The sequence below is a fragment of the Ahaetulla prasina genome, chromosome 1 (genome assembly GCF_028640845.1).
Source record: "Ahaetulla prasina isolate Xishuangbanna chromosome 1, ASM2864084v1, whole genome shotgun sequence".
Taxonomy (NCBI): Eukaryota; Metazoa; Chordata; class Lepidosauria; order Squamata; family Colubridae; genus Ahaetulla; species Ahaetulla prasina.
In genome coordinates, this window is record NC_080539.1 from 345,053,849 (window position 1) to 345,075,604 (window position 21,756).

The window sequence follows — 21,756 nt, forward strand, 5'->3', positions numbered from 1 at the left end:
ACCTTTTGTGACCTTCTCACAAGCAAACTCAATGAGGAAACCAGATTCACTTAACAACTGTGTTACTAATTTAACAACTGCAGTGATTCACTTAACAAATGTAGTAAGAAAAGACATAAAATGGGGCAAAACACACTTAACAAATATCTCACTTAGCAACATAAATTTTGGGCTCAATTGTGGTTGTAAATTGAGGATTACCTGTAGTAGCAAAAATGTAGCCTCTTTAGTGCTGTCAGAAGCTGTCACCTGCTTTTATTAGAAGGGTAAAAAAAATCTGACAAGAATCATTAATGCACTTATTAATCATATAGTGCCATATAAATTGTTACTATCTAAGAATAATTTTCCAGAATCTTTTGTAGAATGAATTCTTATAATCTGTAAATTATCCAAAAATATTCTATTTTAATCACTACATCTCATCTCTTATAACTGGCTGATTTTTGTAGTAGAAATTTGAATGTTCTTTCTTTGCCATTTCAAGGTTTCTTGCAATATATTCCGAACACTTCCTCCAAGTGATAGCAATGAGTTTGATCCAGAAGAAGATGAACCCACTCTTGAAGCATCATGGCCACATTTACAGGTGATTTTATTTAGCACAGTCTTCAAGCAACCCCAAATGCCTGCTGAAGAGCCATGCTTTCATAGCTCTCAAAACTATAATAGGGAGGGATAGGCTATTGCAGAGGCTGGGAGAGCAACTGTGGGATGTTTGAAAACAGGATGAATAAAAATCAATAATTTAAATTTTAAAAAAAATAAATCAGATTTTTAAAATTTAAATGGGATTTTTTTGATTTTTATCAGATTTATTTTAATAAAATGTTTTTGGAGTAAAACTCTATATAAAGATAGTTTTATATTTAAGATAGATTAATAATTTAGTTTATTCAGCATGAAATAGAGCTTAGTTATGTAGCATGAGGCTGTATATTCTGCAATATTTACATTCTTAGTAAACTCATTCAATAAATCCAAGCTCTGCAAGCTGAGATAACATGCACTCTAAATAGGAAACCTTCATTTTGTTTGCAAATAATAATAATATAAAGATTATAGCTACCAGCAAGTCCTTACATTTAAAGAGCACTTGTCTTTTCAGATCCAACATGGCAGCACCTCTTAGCAGGCATCCACTCACCTTGTTGTGTCACTGCTGCATCACCAGCTGTCCCATTAAAGTGAATGGGACTGTTGGTGATGAGTCAATAGCGGGTCAGAGGAGGAACCGTTGCGGGACCAAGATGACAGTTGCTCTTTAAAAATTATGATTTAAATTGAATTGATTTAAATCAAGCCTTTATACTAGTGATTTAAATCAAATCCAGCCTGTTTGAAACAACCCAAAGGCAACACTGGACAGTACATAACAAATGAGTAAAACCATATATAAAAAACACAGATACAACCCCCCCCACACACATATTTACATAAATACTATAAGAATAGAGATACAAACCTTAAGCAAAAATAAAAATAGCTGGTATTGGAGCCATCTAAACATTTCTCCAAGACCCTGGGAACGCTAGGCCTGATAACATAACCAGATCTTGAGGGCCTCCAGAATATTAGAAGAACATCTAATTTTGGGGGGAAGAATATTCCCTGAGGTTGGCATCTGGACTTACCAGATATTGGCCCTTAGTTGATGGCACCTAGAGCATGCCTTCTCTGACAGATCTAATGGAATGGTTTAATTAAGTAGGCAGGGCATATAAGTGATCTTCAGGTGGAAAGAAGCCAAATTAGAGATGTCTGATTAAATCTGATCAATCAATCAGATCAATCAATCACTCTTGCTGTAGTGTATAATAGTTCTAAGCATTTTCTGATAGCTATTACATGAATCTAAACAGTTTAATTAATTCTCTTCAGTGTTGTAATTGCTTTATTTTATGTGATTTCAAAAGTCTGGAGGGCAAAAAGAATATGCTGTTGATTACTCCTGGGAAATTTGACAATTCAGTGAACAAGTATACAGGTGGAGAGTGTTTGCTCTTAGCGTGAGTTCTTCTGATGGGAGTTAAATAAAAAGAATGAATGACCACTAGATTTAAGTCACAAAGATTCATGTGAACACATGGAAATAAGATACTCTTTGTCTAGATTTATATTTCATTTTTTAAAAAAAATTGGATTGAACAGTAGTGTCATCAACAGAAACTGTGTACATGGGGAACATTTAGGGCTTCTATATATGAGAAGTGGGGCAGCAGATGGGCAGCTGAAATGATCAAAATATATCTTTAAATTTCTTTTCTTAACAAAAATCACAAAAATAATAACACATTAATATGGGCAATAGAATTACAACATGCATTTAATCAGGACTAACCTGTGTTATTATTTTTTGCAGCTTGTATATGAATTTTTCATACGATTTTTGGAAAGCCAAGAATTTCAGCCCAGCATTGCCAAAAAGTATATAGATCAAAAATTTGTATTACAGGTACAAAGCTCTATTTTATTTAATCTTATGGTATTAATAAATATACCAGCCTTTGTTAATCAAGATGAATAGTAATGTTTAATTACTTGTACTCATTCAGTTCAAGGGATATTTTGTATGAATGTTCAACATTGGAGAATTACAGCTAAATTCAAGAAATCATAAATGCCATGACTAAAAATTTTATACAAGAGTTTGCCAGAATCCACTAATTGAAACATTTCTTGCTTCATATGAATATACACCCTAAGTCCTGCAGGAAATCTGAATTGACCCTCTTCGGCTATCACTTGCTAATAAGGAAACATGGCAAGAATTAGGCAGAAAGATTAAAAACTAATGACATGATGATAAAAACTAATGTGATTTTGGAACATAGTAAACAGAAAAGTGCAGGTTTTGGATAGAATAAACCATTTCAGAGATATTAAAAGCTGAAAGTCAAGTAGCATTTGTAACCCGCTGTGTTTTGCTTTATTTTTTAGCTTTTGGAGCTATTTGACAGTGAAGATCCTCGGGAACGGGACTATTTAAAAACAGTCTTGCACAGAATTTATGGCAAGTTCCTTGGTCTTAGAGCATTTATCAGAAAACAGATTAATAATATTTTTTTACGGTAAGTTTTAAGAGAATAGGGGCACAAGAAACGTCTTTTGGTGTTACATGATAGTATTACTGAATAAATATCAACATTTAATGTATGCAATTTGCTTTGCAGGTTTGTTTATGAAACTGAACACTTCAATGGTGTGGCTGAACTGCTGGAAATATTAGGAAGGTAATGAAGTCCCATTCTTTACAACTAAATAAGGATTTAAATATAGTAATACTATGTAAATATACTCCTCTTTTCAGAGTTTATATGTTAAAGCTATATTTATTTATTTATACATTAGAAAAGCTTACTTCATTAAAAGTAATATAAAAACTAAATTTAGATGCCAAATCACACAATTTATTCATTCATTCAAAAGACAAGAAAACAAATGACCAAAGGTTGTTTCCAGGCTTTAACCTAATTTTATTTGAATTAAATTTATTTATTTAACTTGGTAGACTGTCTAGTACCAATACCTTGGTATTTTACAAGAAATATAAAACAATACTGATGCATTAAAAATAGTTAAAATGGCAATTAAAATAAATAAAGGAAGTCAAATAATTAAAATCAGTCAAAGCCTTTACAAAAATGTATGGAGTCCTTGGTGGTCCCTGAGCTTGATTGTTTTCTTGCAGATGTTTCATTACCAAACTAGGTAACATCATCAAAATATGTTTTCAGGGCCTTTTTAAAAGCTAATAAAGTTAGTTTTTCTTATAACTTCTTGTATACTCTTTTTGAATCCCAAAGAAAAAGTGGAATATAAATATGAATAATGGATAATAATCTGCTACATAACTACTGGAACTACCACATCCAGTATCCAGACTTAACAATTGTCAATAAGAAAGACAAAAAAGTCTGAATACTGGACATGGTAATCCCAGGAGGCAGCAATAGAAGAGAAAGAATGGAAGAAAGTTCACAAAATACATAGATCTGCAAATAAAAATAGAATGGCCATGGCAAAAGAAAGCAAAAGTAGTACTAATAGTATTAGGCGCCTTGGGTGAAATCCCAAAACAACTGGAGCACCACTTCAACAACATCAGCATTGACAAAATCATCGATCCATTGCAAAAGGCAGCTTTGCTTGGAACAGTTTACTGTACATCCTGCTTACAATACCTTTAACATCATCAAACATCCATATCTGCCAATTCAAGGTCCTTGGGAAGAAATCAATAGGTGGACAAAAATGCCAAATCCCATCTAAAATTGTGGCTAATTGTGCGCTGAACCATAATAGTAAGAGAAAAGTATCTAGGCTTATTTAGTTATTTATCAGTATTTATAAACTGATCTGTTCTAGCAAATGGACAAAGTACATAAGCGAACAGTACAGAATGTCTCAGGAATTAAAGCAGTCAGAACAGTAAATCAGTCATCATCAACAAAATAGAATTATATGCACTGCTTTACATGTGGGCTTTTCAGAGTCTAATCCTGTATAAAAGTGATCAGTGATTATGAATGTGCAGTATTTTGATAACATATCCATAACATTTCTTGAATTCAGAGAGTGTTTTCTGAAACCTACATAGCTTCTATGCAGTTTCATGAAAACACATCTCTTTAAGGAGTTGCTTACAGCTGCAGAAAGTGCACTTGTGCCAGATCAGAAGCAGTTTTGCTCATTTCAGATTTCAGTATATTGTATATTGAGTACATTATAAGTAAGATTTAGAACAAGGTCCAGGGAGATCTAGGTTCAAGTGCACTCTTCACCATGGACGCTGACTGGGTTTGGACCAGTTGCACTCAACCTATTTCACAGGGTTTTTGTGGTGGGAAGAAAATGAAGATGGAGTTCAGTACGTTTGGAGGAAAAGCAAATTATAGTTCATATAACAAATAAATAAACAATTTCTTCTTTTCTTATTTCTAGTATTATCAATGGCTTTGCTTTACCTCTTAAAGCAGAGCATAAACAGTTTTTGGTGAAAGTATTGATCCCTCTGCATACCGTTAGGAGTCTATCGCTGTTCCATGCACAGGTAGAAATTTAAATACTATGTTATGTATTATATTTTTGTAAGAACTGTGTCACATTCTGTTCTATAAACAATGTAGAATATTACTAAGTTAAAACAAATTTACTACCATGCATAAAGAAACACATGCTGGGTCCACAAATTGTTCTAACCCATTCACTGTTGTAAACTAGGTTTATCAAATAGGCCACATTTGACTGGATTCTTATAGTACTTTAAGCTATAAAACTTGTCATAGTAACTGGATTTTCCCAATTTGTTAAGCCCAAATCAAAGAAATCACTGCTGTCTGCTTTAATTTTCTTTAAAATTGAAGAAAAAAAATATTGAAACAACAAATTTTAATTACATATTTTCCAATAAAAATAGTTAAAGTCCCCTAATACGGAATATCAGTAGCAACCATCTGCCATACATTGTCAGGTCTAGATTCAGTCTGGTTATTTCTTGGATGGGAAGCCATGAGGAAACACCGAAATTACAGGCTTGACTTGGAAGTCAAAAGACATCCTAGGCAAGAGGTAAACTGCTTAAATATTATTGCCAAGATGATAGCATGGATAGGTCAGTGCAGCCAGTAGGGGTCAAACTTGACTTGAAGGTGTCTTTATCTTAAAAGTGAATCTTTTTACACATCAAAGTCTTTGAAAGTCTGTGCAAAAAAGGTTTAAAGCAAATATTTGAAAAATTGCAAATGCCAAGTTACCAGAGCAAATTGACAGCGTTTAAACTCTGAAACTAAAAATTTTAGAAAGCTAAAAATGAGGTTACTTCAACTTTTAAAGCTCATCTTTTTACCTAGTATTGTGTGCTCAATATGCATTTCATAGAAAGCAAATTGATGTGGTCAGAGCCATCTAAAGTGAACGAATTGTTTAACAACAACAACAACAACAGAGTTGGAAGGGATCTTGGAGGCCTTCTAGTCCAACCCCCTGCCCAGGCAGGAAACCCTACACCATCTCAGACAGATGGTTATCCAACATTTTCTTAAAAATTTCCAGTGTTGGAGCATTCACAACTTCTGCAAGCAAGTCATTCCACTTATTAATTGTTCTAACTGTCAGGAAATTTCTCCTTAGTTCTAAGTTGCTTCTTTCCTTGATCAGTTTCCACCCATTGCTTCTTGTTCTACCCTCGGGTGCTTTGGAGAACAGCCTGACTCCCTCTTCTTTGTGGCAACCCCTGAGATATTGGAACACTGCTATCATGTCTCCCCTAGTCCTTCTTTTCATTAAACTAGACATTGTGACAGAGATTGCACCTGCATTGATAAGTGCTAAAAATGTGATAGAAAAAAAAAAGTGGTCTGACTAGATCTTACTAAGACTTTTTAAAAAATTGTTTAATGTTGCATTGAGAGGTACATTGGTGCAGTGGTTAGAGTGCAACTATTGCAGGCTACTTCTGCTGACTGCTGTCTGCCTGCAGTTTGGCAGATCGAATCTCATCAGGCCCAAGGTTGACTCAGCCTTCCAGCCTTCCGAGGTGGGTAAAATGAGGACCCAAATAGTTGGGGGCAATAGGCTGACTCTGTAAATCGCTTAGAGAAGGCTATAAAAGCACTGTGAAGTGGTATAGAAGTCTAAGTACTATTACTACATCTAGCAGAAAGATGGATGATGTTTTGGTAACTGTGCTACAGTGAATGATATTGCATAGATTTAAGCCACATAAGTATGATTGAAATTCAGAGCTGGGTAGGTTCCCTTAATTTTTTAAGAGTTAAACTATTTTATGCTTCTGATACATTTATTCTACCTTAAAGTCATGGAAAACTGTCACAGATTTACAGTAATCATACCAGTAACATTCAACAGCTTGTTTGAAAGATGCTCTGAGGCTACAAAAGCAAGACTTTGAATCTTTATACAGCTTGAGGAGCCCTCCCTTCCCCCTACAAATTAGCACATTTGGATGAGGACAAAAATGGAATGGGTTCTGTCACCAAAAATAAAATAGGTTCTTGGTCAAGCAGCTATCTATATCTGTGTCTGTTTATTAGTAGCTGCCGTCTTTCTTTCAAAGTAGGAAATTCAGGGTTTTATGTGTCATATTTGACTGGGGAAAAGCAAATAGTCATAATAATTTACTTACATTTTTTTCCTTTCTTAATTTACTTCTTGGTGAATTCTATGTCCGTTGAATGTTGTATCTGAAATGGAATTATAGAAAATAAGAGGAGTGCTTTATATTTTAAAAACAACCCCTTCTATTCAGTAAGGAGTATGGATAGAGCTAAAAAAGCTTGTTTCTGATGTTATACAATTAACTACTTGTGTCAGATGTTATCATGGTGTGTGAAATATCCAGCATGAATTTTAATTGGTTCCTGTACTTTAGGTTTTAGAATATTCTTATTTTCTTAAACTGATAATTGTTACCATACTGCATGCCTAACCTTCTCAATCATTGAAAGCATTGTTTGGTAAACATTTCTTCTAACGTTCCTGCTTTTCTTATATCTATTTTCTACAAAGCCACTAACTCATCTTATAAGTTCTCAGAAGATGCTTAATGCTGCCAGAAATGTAAAGGAAAAATATCTTAAAGACAAATTATTTAGTGATGAATTGTAAGTGTTATGAAATTCACATGTATGTAGTTGCTCTGGCACACAGGTACTCATTGACTTATGACCACAATTGAGCCCAAAATTTCCATTGCTAAGCAAATTAAATAAATTTTGCTCCATTTTATTACCTTTCTTGCCAAGTAAATCACTGTAGTTGTTAAGTTATCAACATGATTGTTAAGTGAATCTGGCTTCCCCATTGACTTTGCTTGTCAGAAGGTTTGCAAAAGGTGATCACATGACCCCGAGACACTGCGATCTTCGTAAATATATGCCACTCGCCAAGCCTCCAAAGTTTGATCATATTGCCATGGGCATGAGTCACTTTTTCCAGAGCCATTATAACTTTAAGCGGTCACTAAATGAATGGTGGTAAGTCAAGGACTACTAGAAATGTCTTTTTATTACTGTTTAAATCAGAGGTGGGGAACGATGGGCTGTCTCAGGAATTGGCAGTTGGAAGTCCACAAGTCATAAAAGGGCCATTGTTCCCCACCCCTGGTTTAAATGATACATCAATCATCATGGACTACCTGTATTATCTGGACTACCTGTACTGTGGAATGTGATTTAGAACAAACGGATTGCAGTCTTGCTTGCAGAAGCAGAGTATGGCTTGTAGTGAATAAGACCTATATCCCAAACAGTCCACTTACAGACAGACAAGATAATGCAGGAAGATTGGAACCCCTAATCTGCCCTTTTATATTACAGCTTCATTCATTGCTCCTTGTTCTGTTTTAAAGGAATCCCCCAGACTATAGTTGCAGTTAATGAAAGGTGGAAGACACTGTGGCAAAAGGTAGAATGAAAGAACCAAGAAGTACTAATGGGCATTCTGTCCTTACTAGTTATGATTCAAACTATGCATCAAGTTCAGTCGCTTATAACTATTTTTTTTCCTTTCAATTAAAGATTTTAATGTGCATGTTTTCTTTTGTTTTTGCAGTTGGCGTATTGCATTGTGCAGTTTCTAGAGAAAGACCCTTCACTCACAGAACCTGTAAATATAAGAAATACATGTACAGATGAACATTTTAAAATATTGAATAAAAATTTTGTGGACTGGTATATTATTATTTCTAATTGGTCTATTTACTTTTTCTGCTTTAATTTAGGTCATTAGAGGTTTAATGAAATTCTGGCCGAAAACTTGCAGTCAAAAAGAGGTATATTTGATGAGCTTAGTTTGTTTTCCTATTTAAAATAGATTATTAAGAAAAGGGGTAATCTTGGGACAGAAATCAATTGTATTTCATAAACAATATTATTAGGCCCCATATTGTGGTAGAAATAAAGCAATACTTTCTTAATGCCATCTGGAAATATAAAAGGATGTTCTTAAAAGTAATATTTATTTTTAATATTAGGTACCAATCTGAAATGCAGTAAACAATATTGAAACATGCTTTACGTGATATTATCGATTAAAAATGCACTTACAGTATTTCTTAAGAAACAGCCCAATAATTACAGCTAGTATTAGCAAATGAACATTACTTTTGTTCATAAAATTCAATTGAATCAATGCTTCTTTGGAAACGTAATAGATAGGTTGTAAGGAAAATGTATTTAATTTTTTTTTTTTTTAATTTTAGGTCATGTTCCTTGGAGAGCTGGAAGAAATATTGGATGTGATTGAACCTTCACAGTTTGTCAAAATTCAGGAACCCTTATTTAAACAATTAGCTAAATGTGTCTCTAGCCCTCATTTTCAGGTCAGTATTGCAACTAGATGAGACTAATTATTATAAATGTGTTATGTCTGCAAGATTAGGTTCAGATTGGAGTTTGGGAAATGGCTTAAACATTAATGTGGAGTCTGATTGGAATTGACATCCTCATTTAGATCTAATTCTTCTTCAGAAGCCCATTTCTATCATTTCTATTATTACAAATTAAGTATGAGAAGACGATTGTTCAAATTTCAGTCAGATAGATATAAATGGCTTTGGGTGATATTATTATACTAGTAATAGTTGCTGATACTATTATTAGTATTATAACTGCCATTATTTTTAAAAGGACAATAATGTTAATTCTATTTGCTGGAAAAATATAATGAAATTTGTAATAATATTTTTTCCTTTTAGATGAATAGATTCAGGATTTTTGTTTCTTGTTTTTATTCATGCAAGATTTTCATAGTTTGTGACAAGCAAGTTCGACATTGATCTACCACTCACGCCTTTTTTTTCTAGTAGGAGATTGTTATGAAAGAAACAGTATTGGATCCATTCTAATAAAATTCTTACAGTTTACTGAAAAATAAATGGAGATAAGTGTAAAAATGTTTGCTTTTAATTGTTCATGGAAATCATAGAAAAATTAATAGGATAGGGAAGAGTGATAGATGGAAAATGTATATACGATTGTGAAAGATGCATCATTTGCTAAGTACCATGGACTCTTTGTCCCTCATCTTTCTGTGTCAGAAGACTCCATCAGATGTAATTTAATATTTCAGGTCCCCAAAGAGAGAAATAATTAAGGGCATTTAATTAGAGATATACAAAATTAGCAGGATGTACTGTTCTGATGTTCTGTGAACATTCCATTTTTCTTCTGGTATATAGCTGTCCAACCATTCTGGGGGGGTAGTTCGATAGTTTTTTGGAAGTCAATAATCAGGAATAGGAAATAATTTATGATATTTCAGTAGTGGTTCTGAGAACTCTGTCCTTGCCCCACATTCCCTTCCAAGCTAGTAATTTTGACTTGAGGTTGCTTTACTTTATTTTCTCTTATCTCCTCCCACCAACACAGAAGTATTTGTAGGGGTGAGGTCAACACTGGCAAGATGGTGGATGGAGTATTGTAATGCAGGCTGAAGGGCCAGACAATTATGGCTCAGTATGCACTCAAATATCTCTGCCTGTGTTGGGAAAACTTTATTGAATTTCTGGGGGAGACAGCTAAGAAAATTTACTCTACATAAGCAAATTCCTGCTTTTGTCAGTTGGGAGTTACCGTTATAATTTATTTTGGGGGGCAAGTTTTTTTACATGCTTTTTTTGCAGTTAGACATAAGCAGTTTTGAAAATAATACTCTTTTTTTTCAGGTGGCTGAAAGAGCTCTTTACTATTGGAATAATGAATACATAATGAGTTTGATAGAGGAGAATTCCAATGTAATACTTCCTATCATGTTTTCCAGTCTATACAGGATTTCCAAAGAACACTGGAATCCGTAAGTTGTTGAGGTTGCTGTTGCTGCTGATTTTTCAGTACATTTGTTTGAATTTAGTGCTTTATTTTGTATTGTAATATGGAGAACTACACATGAATGGTAGTAATGTTATCACTAGTTTACTATACTTACTCGGTATTTTGTATACCAGCGCCAACTAGGGAAATGTAGACCATAATATTATTTCAGTCATCTGATAGAATAAAGCATCCCGTTGCTACTTGAAAATGCATATTTTTTGGGATAGAACTTGATTAAGTTTATTTTTACAAAAATCTTCACAATGCTTTTGAAGAACTGAATAAGAAATGTTTAAGTGAAAGAAAACTTGTGAAGAAAAATGTGAAACTAATAGGATCATTATTTTTAATTTTATAATAAAGATCTTTTTCTGAGGTTCCACATTTTTAAAGAATTTAGTGTGAGAAATACAATTTTAAATGTAAGGGTTTTTTCTCTCTTGTGCCTTCAAGTAACTATTTTATCTTCATTCTGTTTTTCAAATTTGTACCTGTCAGTATTATTAAAATATAGGTCTAAATTTCCTTTTCTAGTATTGGGCCAGATTGCAAAAAATTAGCATGGGTTCTTAATAGATTTGGGGAAGTAAAGAAAGGCCATATATCAAAAGAAAATTATTGTCTTTTATGGCCAGTGCATCCAGAAAATCTGTTTAATCAATTTTAATAATGTTGAAGATGCAGAAAAGCCTAAAAAATTGTAGGTATGGAAGCTGACATTAATCATTCAAATGAAATGTCTCCAAGGGTTTCTCAAAGTCTTTGAGATTAGATTAGAATAATTTACCTTTTGTGAGTAAAATGAAAGGAATTTGAATATTACAAACATGAACACAGAACAAATCTACTACAAAACGTTTTCTAACCTTTTTGAGAAGTTTGATGAGTTTCTTTCATATTTTACAGGGCTATTGTGGCATTAGTATACAATGTGCTGAAGGCATTTATGGAAATGAATAGTGCCATGTTTGATGAGCTCACAGCAACTTACAAGTCAGATCGCCAGCGGTAACTTTTTAAAGCTTTTTGTCAGCTTTGCATAAAACCTGCAGTTTTTGGTTCGTTCCTTCCTTCCTTCCTTCCTTCCTTCCTTCCTTCCTTCCTTCCTTCCTTCCTTCCTTCCTTCCTTCCTTCCTTCCTTCCTTCCTTCCTTTCCCTCCTGCCCTCCCTCCCCTCCCTCTTTGCAGTAATTGCATAATTTTCACACACAATTGATTGCAATGCCTCATTTTTTTTCTCCCTGCATGCTCATTAGCCTGGCCCTTGCAAGACATAGATGGTTATTTTTTTTCTCCCTTTATGAGATACAGTACCCATTGCGTAGCTTGTGAACTTGCATTCCTCACAGAACTTCTTTTGGCTCTATGTTATTAAAGACTTACATGTATCAAGAATTTAGGTCTAATAAAAATCATACAGTTACAAAAAAAATAACCCCTCAACAAGTTAATCATCACTTTGCTTGAAGATAGTGTTCAGAATATACTAGACTTTTTGGTGGGGTGAGAAAGCATTTGACACTAACCCTTGTGATTTCTACCTGATTATTTACTGAAATCTCTGAGCAAAGTGACATATTTTCAGTCCTGCTTTTCTGCATCTGTTATCTTGATACATCCAAGGCTTTGACATTGCAGGATCTAGAAGAAGTGCCATTCATACAATCATTAGTTGCACCTTAGATAAAATGTTTCTCTGTCTTTTCCTTAATAATCCTTCTCCAATTATAGTTCATCTTTTGTCTGAAATTTCAGCTTATCCAAAGCAGCAGGTGAAACTAATGAGGAAACTTCGGGAACTCTGGGCAGTTTGCGACTTGGTGAAAGTCGTTTCTTTTGTGAGACTTGGGGTTCCCACAAGCAAAGCGAAGGGTACTGTATGTCATCAAGCCTTGTTAGGTTAGTATAGCCTCTCACATATTTTTGGAGGCCACAATGTTGTTTAATTCGATTACCAGGCTCTCATAGCTCACTGCTTTTTAAAAAAAATTTAGAAATTTGAAATGTAATTGGTGGGGTAATAGATGCTCTTAATATGATGTGCACCAATTGATTCTATATTATGCTTTCTTATTAACTTTTTCTTTCAACTAGACAGAAAGTTTAATGTGCAAAAATTTCTAGAAAAACTCATACAAATAGTTGCTACTAATATAATATGAATCATTTTGTAAACTTGATTCATATTCATAGAGAAATTGTACATTCTCAGTTGTCAAGCATACAACTATCATATTTTGGGCATCTTGGCCGGAATCTTATATTAGTTAAACTCAAATTGTCAAAATTAATTTTCACTGATTTTCTATCAAATATATTTTAAAACTATATCCTTTTTACATAAGAATTGAAAAAAATATTTTATAATTTTAGAATGATTCTTCACTGGTGTGGTTTGTTTATTCTTTTATTTAAAAAAAATAAAGCCAACATTTCAATTATTACAAATCCAACCACAATATTGTTTAGAACCAGGTATTAACAGCAATGTGGTAATTATAAATACAGAAAACATTGATCAGCTATAGGATGCAAACCTTTTTTTTTTTTGCTTTGGTTTTTATTAAAAGAAAGTTCTAAGATTTCGGATTGTTCATGAGTACAATACTATAGTTTCTACATATGCTTGATATGTATTTCATTCTAGGGATAAATGATTCATTCTATTATACGATTTTGGTTAGTTAGACTTTGGAAAACAAAAAATGAAATATTACAGCGCTTGTAAACAGAAAAAAAATATAGATCTAAAATAGCTATTTTGTAAAAAGCTGGTCTCAAAAATTTTGATCACCATTCAATTACAGTTCAGGGTGAAAATTAATGCTACCAACAAATGTTTTCATAAATAATGAAACATAGGAATGTTATAAGTAAGGAGAGAACAAAAAATGTAATTCCTAGAAAGAAAATGTACCCCTCTGGTGCAGGTTTATACTAGACTTTGTGGAATGGTAACTTCTCAGTGAAGAGATATATTAAACACAATATAGTTTTAAATGGCTTTAAATTAAGGAATTACAACAAACCTTTTTTTAAAAAAAAAGAATAATACCACAGTATATATTTGATACATAGCTTTAGTTTATTAACTTCTAGTAATTTTTTGTTTCTATAGAGCACATTTTTATTCAACAATGAAGAAATTCAGATACATTATGAGAGCCAATGATGCAACTTTTGGATTTGAAATAATTGAATATTACAAGGCACCATTGGCTTGTATTGTTATTTAAATCCATAATGTTACTATGACGTTTATCTTTTTTTATATTCAGTTTTTTATTTTCAGAGAAAATTGGATACTTGGTGCATAATTTACATCTAATACTGTTTTGTAGTGGTTCAAGTGTTAAAATGTTGCCATTTTTTAAAAATTTTGCTAGTGAGAAGAAAAAAGAGAAAGAACGTGAAGAACTATGGAAGAAACTGGAAGATTTGGAACTGAAAAGAGGTCTTAGACGTGATGGAATAATTCCAACTTAACAAAAAGAAACAAAGCAGCATTAATTAACCTGTGGAGTCACACATGTATGTAGTAGAAGATGGAGCAACAGTTTTCTGTATTGTGCAACTTTACAGTAGATTTCACATTTGTTTCATTATTACAACAGCACTGTATATATCTGTCTCTAAGTAAAAAAAAAAATAAGGACTTCAATCCAAAGTTTGGACAACAGATGGACTTTTCAGAACTTAAAAAAAAATCATTGTTTTAACCCTTTAAACCAGTCTTCAAAAGATCTGTTGATGAAAATTGCTATGTCCGAATTCCATTGTCAGGACCTGTTCCTTATTTATCATTAGCAGAGAGTGATACAACTTCAAATGTGAACAATCTTAAATTTAGCTTGTGTTTCTGCTAAACTGTTAAATGTATTTATAGTAAAAGAGAAAAAAGACTGTCATTTTCTTATGAGTTTGTGTAACATCTTTCTCCTCTGATAACTATGATGTAATTTGACTTTTTTTCTTCCTTTTTGCACATCTTCTTGAGTTGAATGTTTATACAGAATAGGGCCATGAAAAATAGAGGTCCTTAATACTAAGAAGTTTTTTTTCCTGGTATAAGCAACTTTTGAGTACCAGACTTGCTTTGGTGCTCCTTCAGTGTGAACTTTATAAATAGTATGAGGTGGTTATAATCAGGATTGGGAAATATGCTCTGAATTCGTCAATGCATCAATTGACAGTGAATCAAAGCTCATCTCACCAATCCTTAACTAAGTGTGCAGTGGCAACAACACAGACTTCAATATATGATCAGTATTAAATGTACACCATTGATCATATGATCAGATTTGTGTTAGTAATACTGAGACTAAATTATTGTATTGCTATATTTTTCTTTAGGCCATTTGAAAATAATTTAAAAAAAATACACCAATGAAATGGGTCTATGACTGTCATGATGGATCGAATATGTGTTAACTGGTGAGGGATGAGTTGAGTAAAGAGTTTGAATTATTTGAAGTTGTTGCCTTCCCTCTCTAGATATATATTTATTAAACATTCCAGCCAAAAGAAAAAGAAGAAAAAAAAGAAAGAAAAGATGTAATCTTTAGGGAGGAAAGATTTAGTGGTGAGCATGCACCCTAATGGTATTTCTCATCACAGTAATGTCTTTTTTTGCTTTGAGCTGGAATGGATTATGGATAACATGTTTCAGCATCCTAAAGGTGGATGCCAATCCCAGTTTTATTTGTTATCAAAAGCAGTTCTCAAGATGCTATTGAAAGAAGAATAGCCCAATTCTGGCAATCCTAATGTCCTGAGTATTAATAATAAAATTTAAAATGATTTTATATCAAAGGTGCATTGTGACCAAATTGTTCTAGGTTTAAAAACAAAGGAAAAAAGAGGGCTGTATTATAAGTATACATTACTGGCTATCTGCTTTGTATTTAAAAGTGGAATCTCACATCTTTGGTAGATAAAATGCTGATAAGACTTGTGTACAGTATATATTTAGCTAATGCAGGTGCATTATTATATACCGTAAGGTATGTGTTTTTCAGGATTTTTCTCCAGGATGCTTTTGAACTGTTATAGACAGCATATGACAACAGTGACTGAAAATCCTAAACTATTGATCCAGCATTACTTACAGTATGAAACTGAGTTGTTGTTCATGAGTCTTTTGTGATATTTGCAAACATGAATTTACAACTTGTTGACATTGACAAAAATGTGGTATTAATTATAAGCTTATATTTTTCTTCCTGCCATATAAATATCTGGTAGACTATTGTGGGTTTATTGTTTTCACCCCCAGCCCCAGCTTCAGCCCCCAAGACAACTGGGAAAGAGAAAAAAACAATCCTATCTGACTATTTTGGGATTATGAGGTCACAGTTTGTACATATGGGTCTTTCATACTGATGTTGTGAATTGAAGAGCTTTGTAAAAACTTGACACTGCTAAATCAGGGCGAGTTGGGGGATTCAGAATTAAATTAGTCATATATAACACTAAACACAAAATGGTTTAATGGTATTGATCTACGCCTCTTTTAAGAACATTGACTGGAACTCAATGTAAATTTGGCAGATGTTGCCATAGGCAAAATGTTCTATTTTAAAAAGTGCTGGAGCAAAGGTGCAACCTGAAATTCTGAAGATGAAATAAATTTATAACAAATCATATCCCTCAGACCTTCTTGATTTTGACGGTCCTTTTTTATTGTAGGTTTTCAGTTTAATCTGTTTCTCCATACCTAAAATATTTTACAGTAGCCATTTTTTTTAAAAAAATCCATGTTTTAGAGTTAGTGACTTCCAGTTGTTTTTAGCAGTGTTACTTTAGGGAAAAATGATTTTAGTCATTTTTTTCTTTAGAGAGAAAAAATATTATTCTACAGGCAGAAGTATAAATATTTAAAATGAGATGCCTTCCATTAAGTGGCTTTCTCTGAGTAAAGAACCAAGATGTCTCTGATTACTCAAGTCTGAATCCATTGCATTTCCTTCACAGATACTAGGTTTTTTTATATTTCTTAGCCACCCATCTCTCTAGGACAGGGACTCTTGCAAATGCCATATTGGTGGAGAGTAGAGTAAAAACAGCTTCCCAAACAAAAAATGAGTTCATCCCATATATTTTCACATAGGTAAAATAACGAACAAAATATTAAATGAATGCTAGCAAAACAATGGCTGCTATTATGCAAGTGCTAGGCTGTTAAACTGCCCCCCACCCAATGACAATTATAAAAAATTTATACAAGTCTAACTTGTTGTAGAAGTCTAAGCCTCTGTTACATCCATAATGGTGGAACACATTTAACAATTTTATAGCAAATCGGAAAAAGTGCTAAATGCAACATATTTTTAGCTCACAAAAGATAAATATAGAAGTAAGGAGGAGATAATGAGGAGGAAGGCAGTGACAAGTTTCCACAAGATCATGAAGGAAAAGATTATTTCTATAGAGGAAATAGACCAAAACAGTTTTAATGCATTGTAAAGTCTGCACACTGAATAAGAGGAACAAAAGACACCTTCAAATAATGAATTTGGAGTTGATTACTGAAAGTAATAAGGACTTCTTGAAGAACCAGCCAGTCTTGGACAACATTTATGTTGAGGTGATGATGGACAAACAGTAATTCACATACTTTGGTCATGTGAAATGAGTAGATAATGAACCAGAAAAAAATGGCTATCTTCAACAAGTTTGAGGAAAGGAAGAAAAGGACCATGAGTCACACAATGGATAGATCAAGGACATTACCAACATGTTCATGTAAAAGCTTCAGATTGCAGCCAAGAACAGTTTAAAATGAGGGCCCTTCGTCCATTCAATATCAGGGACCAGATGCTCAGGGCACTTTATATTTGAAATTCTTTTGTTTTTTTAAAGGACTTATTTGAAAAGAATTTGCTTTTGTTGAAGTGCAGTAAAAATGATGCTAGGGACACAAACTGCTCTGGAGAGAGTTGTAGTGTTGGAATCCACTACTAAAACTGTTTTTCCATTAAAAGCCACCATCTGCCCAGGGGTGGGCAATTAATTTTCCCAAGGGACCCCATGAGAAACTGGGACTGTTGTGGAAGATTACCACCCTGATTTTTGTCACCCTAGCCCCCTGATGCTCCCCACCTTCCCCCTTACTGCTGCTCTCCTGATACTGCTGATGCGCCATCTGATGCCACTGACACAGGCAGGACTGGGACTGCCTGTGGGCCATATGTGGCCCACAGGCCATAAAATGCCCAAGTTCGCACTTGCCCAATCTTACTTGATAGATAGTTGAAGCATAGCCTTTCTGCATCAAGCAGAACTCTATAAGCCCCCCCCCCCCAAAAAAAACCTGAATTTTTCAAGGACAAAATTATTTCCTTTTTCAATGTAAAAAGTTTTTTCCAGTTGTTAAATTATCTGAATCCTGGCTGAAGATAAAGAAATAGCATTTAAGCATAGTGCTTTGAGATATGAAGTCTCAAAATAATATTGTAAACTGTCTAGAGTTACCTTGTGATAAGTTGGGCAGCCAATACATTTAATAAATAAATAAAATCTAAAATAAAAAGACTCAGAAAATAAAACCAAATTAATTGACTTCAATCTTTTTTAAATATTCAGGAATCAATATACTATTTTGTCTACTTTGATTTACTATCCCAGCTTTATAAACATTTCATTGCACATATTGTTACTTATGTTTTAAACTTTAATTAAATGCTTTAGACCTGAAATCCCCAATGTGCAACTCTTGGATCAATATGCCCATAGACCTCTTTCTTGGGATCCATCGGAATCCTGCCCATTGTTTAATATTTTTAATTTAAACAAAATGAAATCTAAAGGGGTAATTCCAACTGAGATAGGTTTCTATCAGATGCCAGTTTTTTTTTACTCTCTTCATCATTTCTTCATTCCTCCTCCTAATCCTGCTGTTCATTTAATCCAGTGAAATCAATATTGTGGCCTCAGGCATAATATGCAGAAATATGCTCTAAACTCTTGTTTGTTTTACACACACACCCCAATTCTATTCATGGTGCACAAAAGCTCCAATAATCAAAAAGCATATATTGTTGGATTCTTAACAGTGAGGCAAATATAACTTTTCACTCCGGTCTGTGGGTTTCTGACTTAGAATAATGTTTCAAAATCTTAATTGTTATATTTTGTTAACGCTTAAAAAGAAATCTAAGAAAACATTTAAGTTCTTTCATACTTTGCTGAGCAGAAAAGAAACGAAAAAATGCATATGCGTTTTTAATGAAACAATTCATTTGCAGTTCGATGATGGGATTTGTGACAAAAAGGACTAGATAGATAACAGGAAATTTGCAATAAATCAGGTTAAAACCATCCATCCTAACATGGGTATCTGCCAGGACAGGTGTGTCAAAACCTCCAAGATATTGGGTGAGGTATAACAGTCAAACTCAGTCTTTTTGTATACCTAGCAATGTTGCACAGGGACTTCAGTTGTGATGCTGTGCCTAACATCTTGGAGATGTTGACCTCACTGCCACAAGCAGTGTTTAGATAGATCTTTTTGTTGGGCTTAAAGCAAATACTGATTTAGCCTCAGTTACTAATGCCTCCCTCCTCTAGATCTATTTATTTATTAAATTGATAGGTAATTTATTCAATCTGTCCATATTGAGTAAATAAAGATCTCTATAGCAAATATTGTTAGATGACCTCAAAATTCTAGCATCCTGATAAGGCTAAAAATGTATCACCTGTCTTTGTCTCCAAATCATTCCTCATTTCCAAAGCTTGTAACATGTCTATATTTAATCACTAAATCCTTGTGTTTAGAAGTTTTTTGGAGGCATATATTTCTCTAACTTGGTGTCACATAGATGTATTCAACTATGATGGCTGAAAACTATGGAAAATTTCTCCTACATATTTATTTACATTATATGCTATTTTAGTAACTACTTGAAACAGTCTGGTGTAAAGCTAGTTCGCCCCCTCCATGGTGCACCATGGTTAGGAGCAGTGTAAGCGCTGAACAGACTCAACAAGCGCTTTAGGCTGTCAGGACTGCATTGTGTATCTAGCATGTGTAGATTTCCCTGACATTGTATGCCACACGAGAAATAATAAATAATACTTGAAACAGTTGATAATATTCTTAAAAGTATAAGATGCATAAATTAAATAAAATAGGCACAATCTGAGAGAAAGGGTGAAGGAAGGCTGATATATTGGTACCTTTAATCAGTCTTGATTAATGCTGGCCTGGGACCATAATAAAGATTGTTTGTCAGTCTTGATTCCTGGCAACCTCACGGACAAGTGAGGAATCTTTGGTGCTCTCTGAGCTTGCTTCTTTTCTTGCAGATGTTTCATTACCAAACTAAATAACGTCATCAGTGCTGGTTCTGAAGTGTTTGACATCCATATGTGGTACCAATGAAGGAGAATATCTGCTAGCAATGATGATGTCACCTAGTTTTGGTAATGAAATGGCTGCAAGAAAACAAGTAAGCTCAGAGAGCACCAAGGACCTCTCATTTCAACCCTATTCTCCTTTATTGGTACATGCACAAGTTCAGGGAATTTTCAGAAGTGATTTGCTGTGGCTGCCTTCTTCCTAGTCCTGAGGGAAACTCATTGGGGTAATTAGCTTCGGTGCCTAAAGCAAGAATTCAAGATTCCCATTCCAAGCCCCAATTCCTTAATCACTAGATCGGATCTTTGATTTTAGTGACTTAACTTTTTTTTTGAATTGTGTTGTGGTTGATGGCTTCAGCACAAGAGGGCAGTAAAAGCTTAATTTCAACTTTGTAAAACCGTTGAGGTCCATTGCACTTTTTAAAAATAAAAATCCATGAAAATATTTGGAAGCCAGTGGAACTAGTGCATAGGTATGAATGAATAAAAGAATGAATGATTATCATTGTTTAAATAAAAGAAAAGTTATGTGGAATCACTGTGAGCTTGAGTATTTCTGCAAGGGGACTGGTAATATTTGCTAGTTATGAACTTATGAAATAGTAATCTAAGTTATAAGTCTCTTCCTTGGACGTTGTAGCACAAATTCCCAATCTTGGCCCACATTTGCTGGACTTCTGGGGAAGAAATAGTGAAGATTGTTCCACTGAATGCAGAGCTAACTACTACGGCAGAATGACGAGCTAATAAGTAGAGCAACTCTGTAATTCTCTGGAAAAGGAGAAGACTTGAGATCACCCATAATGCTCCAGACAGTTGCTCCTCACAAGAATACTGCAGAAAAGACGAGAGAATGTCATCTTCACTCAAACCAAAGTTGGCGTATTTATGGACAAATTTATGGTTTTCATAATTCTTTTTTTTTCTAATCGGTTTTATGAATTGTTAACAGCTTTTTCCTTGACTTACAATAGTTCATTTAGTGACCATTCAAAGTTACAACAGCACTGAAAAATGACGTATGACTGCTTTTCACACTTACGACCATTGCTACATCTCTATGGTCATGATCAAAATTCAGATGTTTGGCAACTGACTCATGAGAATTACAGTGTCCTGGCATCATGTGATCACTTTTTGTGATCTAACAATCAAAGTCAGTGGGAAAACCAGGTTCACTTAACCATGTCACTAACATAATAACTGCAGTGATTCACTTAATAAATGGGGCAGGAAAGGTCGTAAAATGAAGCAAAATTTACTTAAACACTCTCTCGCTTAGCAAAAGAAATTTTGGGCTCAATTGTGGCTATAAGTCAAGGACTACATATATGGAACCTTTGGATTGACAAGTCTGAAAACACCAGGTGAGTTTCCTTCAATCTTTATTGAAAGAAATTTTAAACAAGTTTAAGGAACGACTAAAAATAATCCAGTTTTGTTTTTCTGAATAAACAGTGAATATACGGCTATGATGTTTATTTTGGAAAGTAACAGGCAGTCTAAGGGTCCAGATGGATTTGAAATGAGATTTTGAAATTAATTATAAAAATCCCTCC

The 21,756-nt window shown here is 33.8% G+C and overlaps 1 protein-coding gene across 3 annotated transcripts in view; it reads left to right on the forward strand.

The window, feature by feature from the left end:
• The window catches only part of PPP2R5E (protein phosphatase 2 regulatory subunit B'epsilon), an 80,438-nt gene extending 63,959 nt beyond the window's left edge, over positions 1-16,479 (forward strand). For 2 of the 3 annotated variants that reach the window (XM_058162915.1, XM_058162913.1), the window contains 12 exons: positions 488-589; positions 2,363-2,455; positions 2,941-3,071; positions 3,174-3,233; positions 4,945-5,053; positions 8,575-8,628; positions 8,744-8,794; positions 9,224-9,343; positions 10,688-10,815; positions 11,742-11,843; positions 12,590-12,733; positions 14,221-16,479. In XM_058162915.1, the coding sequence (XP_058018898.1) occupies positions 488-589; positions 2,363-2,455; positions 2,941-3,071; positions 3,174-3,233; positions 4,945-5,053; positions 8,575-8,628; positions 8,744-8,794; positions 9,224-9,343; positions 10,688-10,815; positions 11,742-11,843; positions 12,590-12,733; positions 14,221-14,320 (1,194 nt within the window). In that variant the 3' untranslated portion in view covers positions 14,321-16,479. The remainder of the gene's footprint in view (positions 1-487; positions 590-2,362; positions 2,456-2,940; positions 3,072-3,173; positions 3,234-4,944; positions 5,054-8,574; positions 8,629-8,743; positions 8,795-9,223; positions 9,344-10,687; positions 10,816-11,741; positions 11,844-12,589; positions 12,734-14,220) is intronic. The other variant, XM_058162914.1, reaches the window with a different exon arrangement.
• The last annotated feature ends 5,277 nt before the right edge of the window (positions 16,480-21,756 follow it).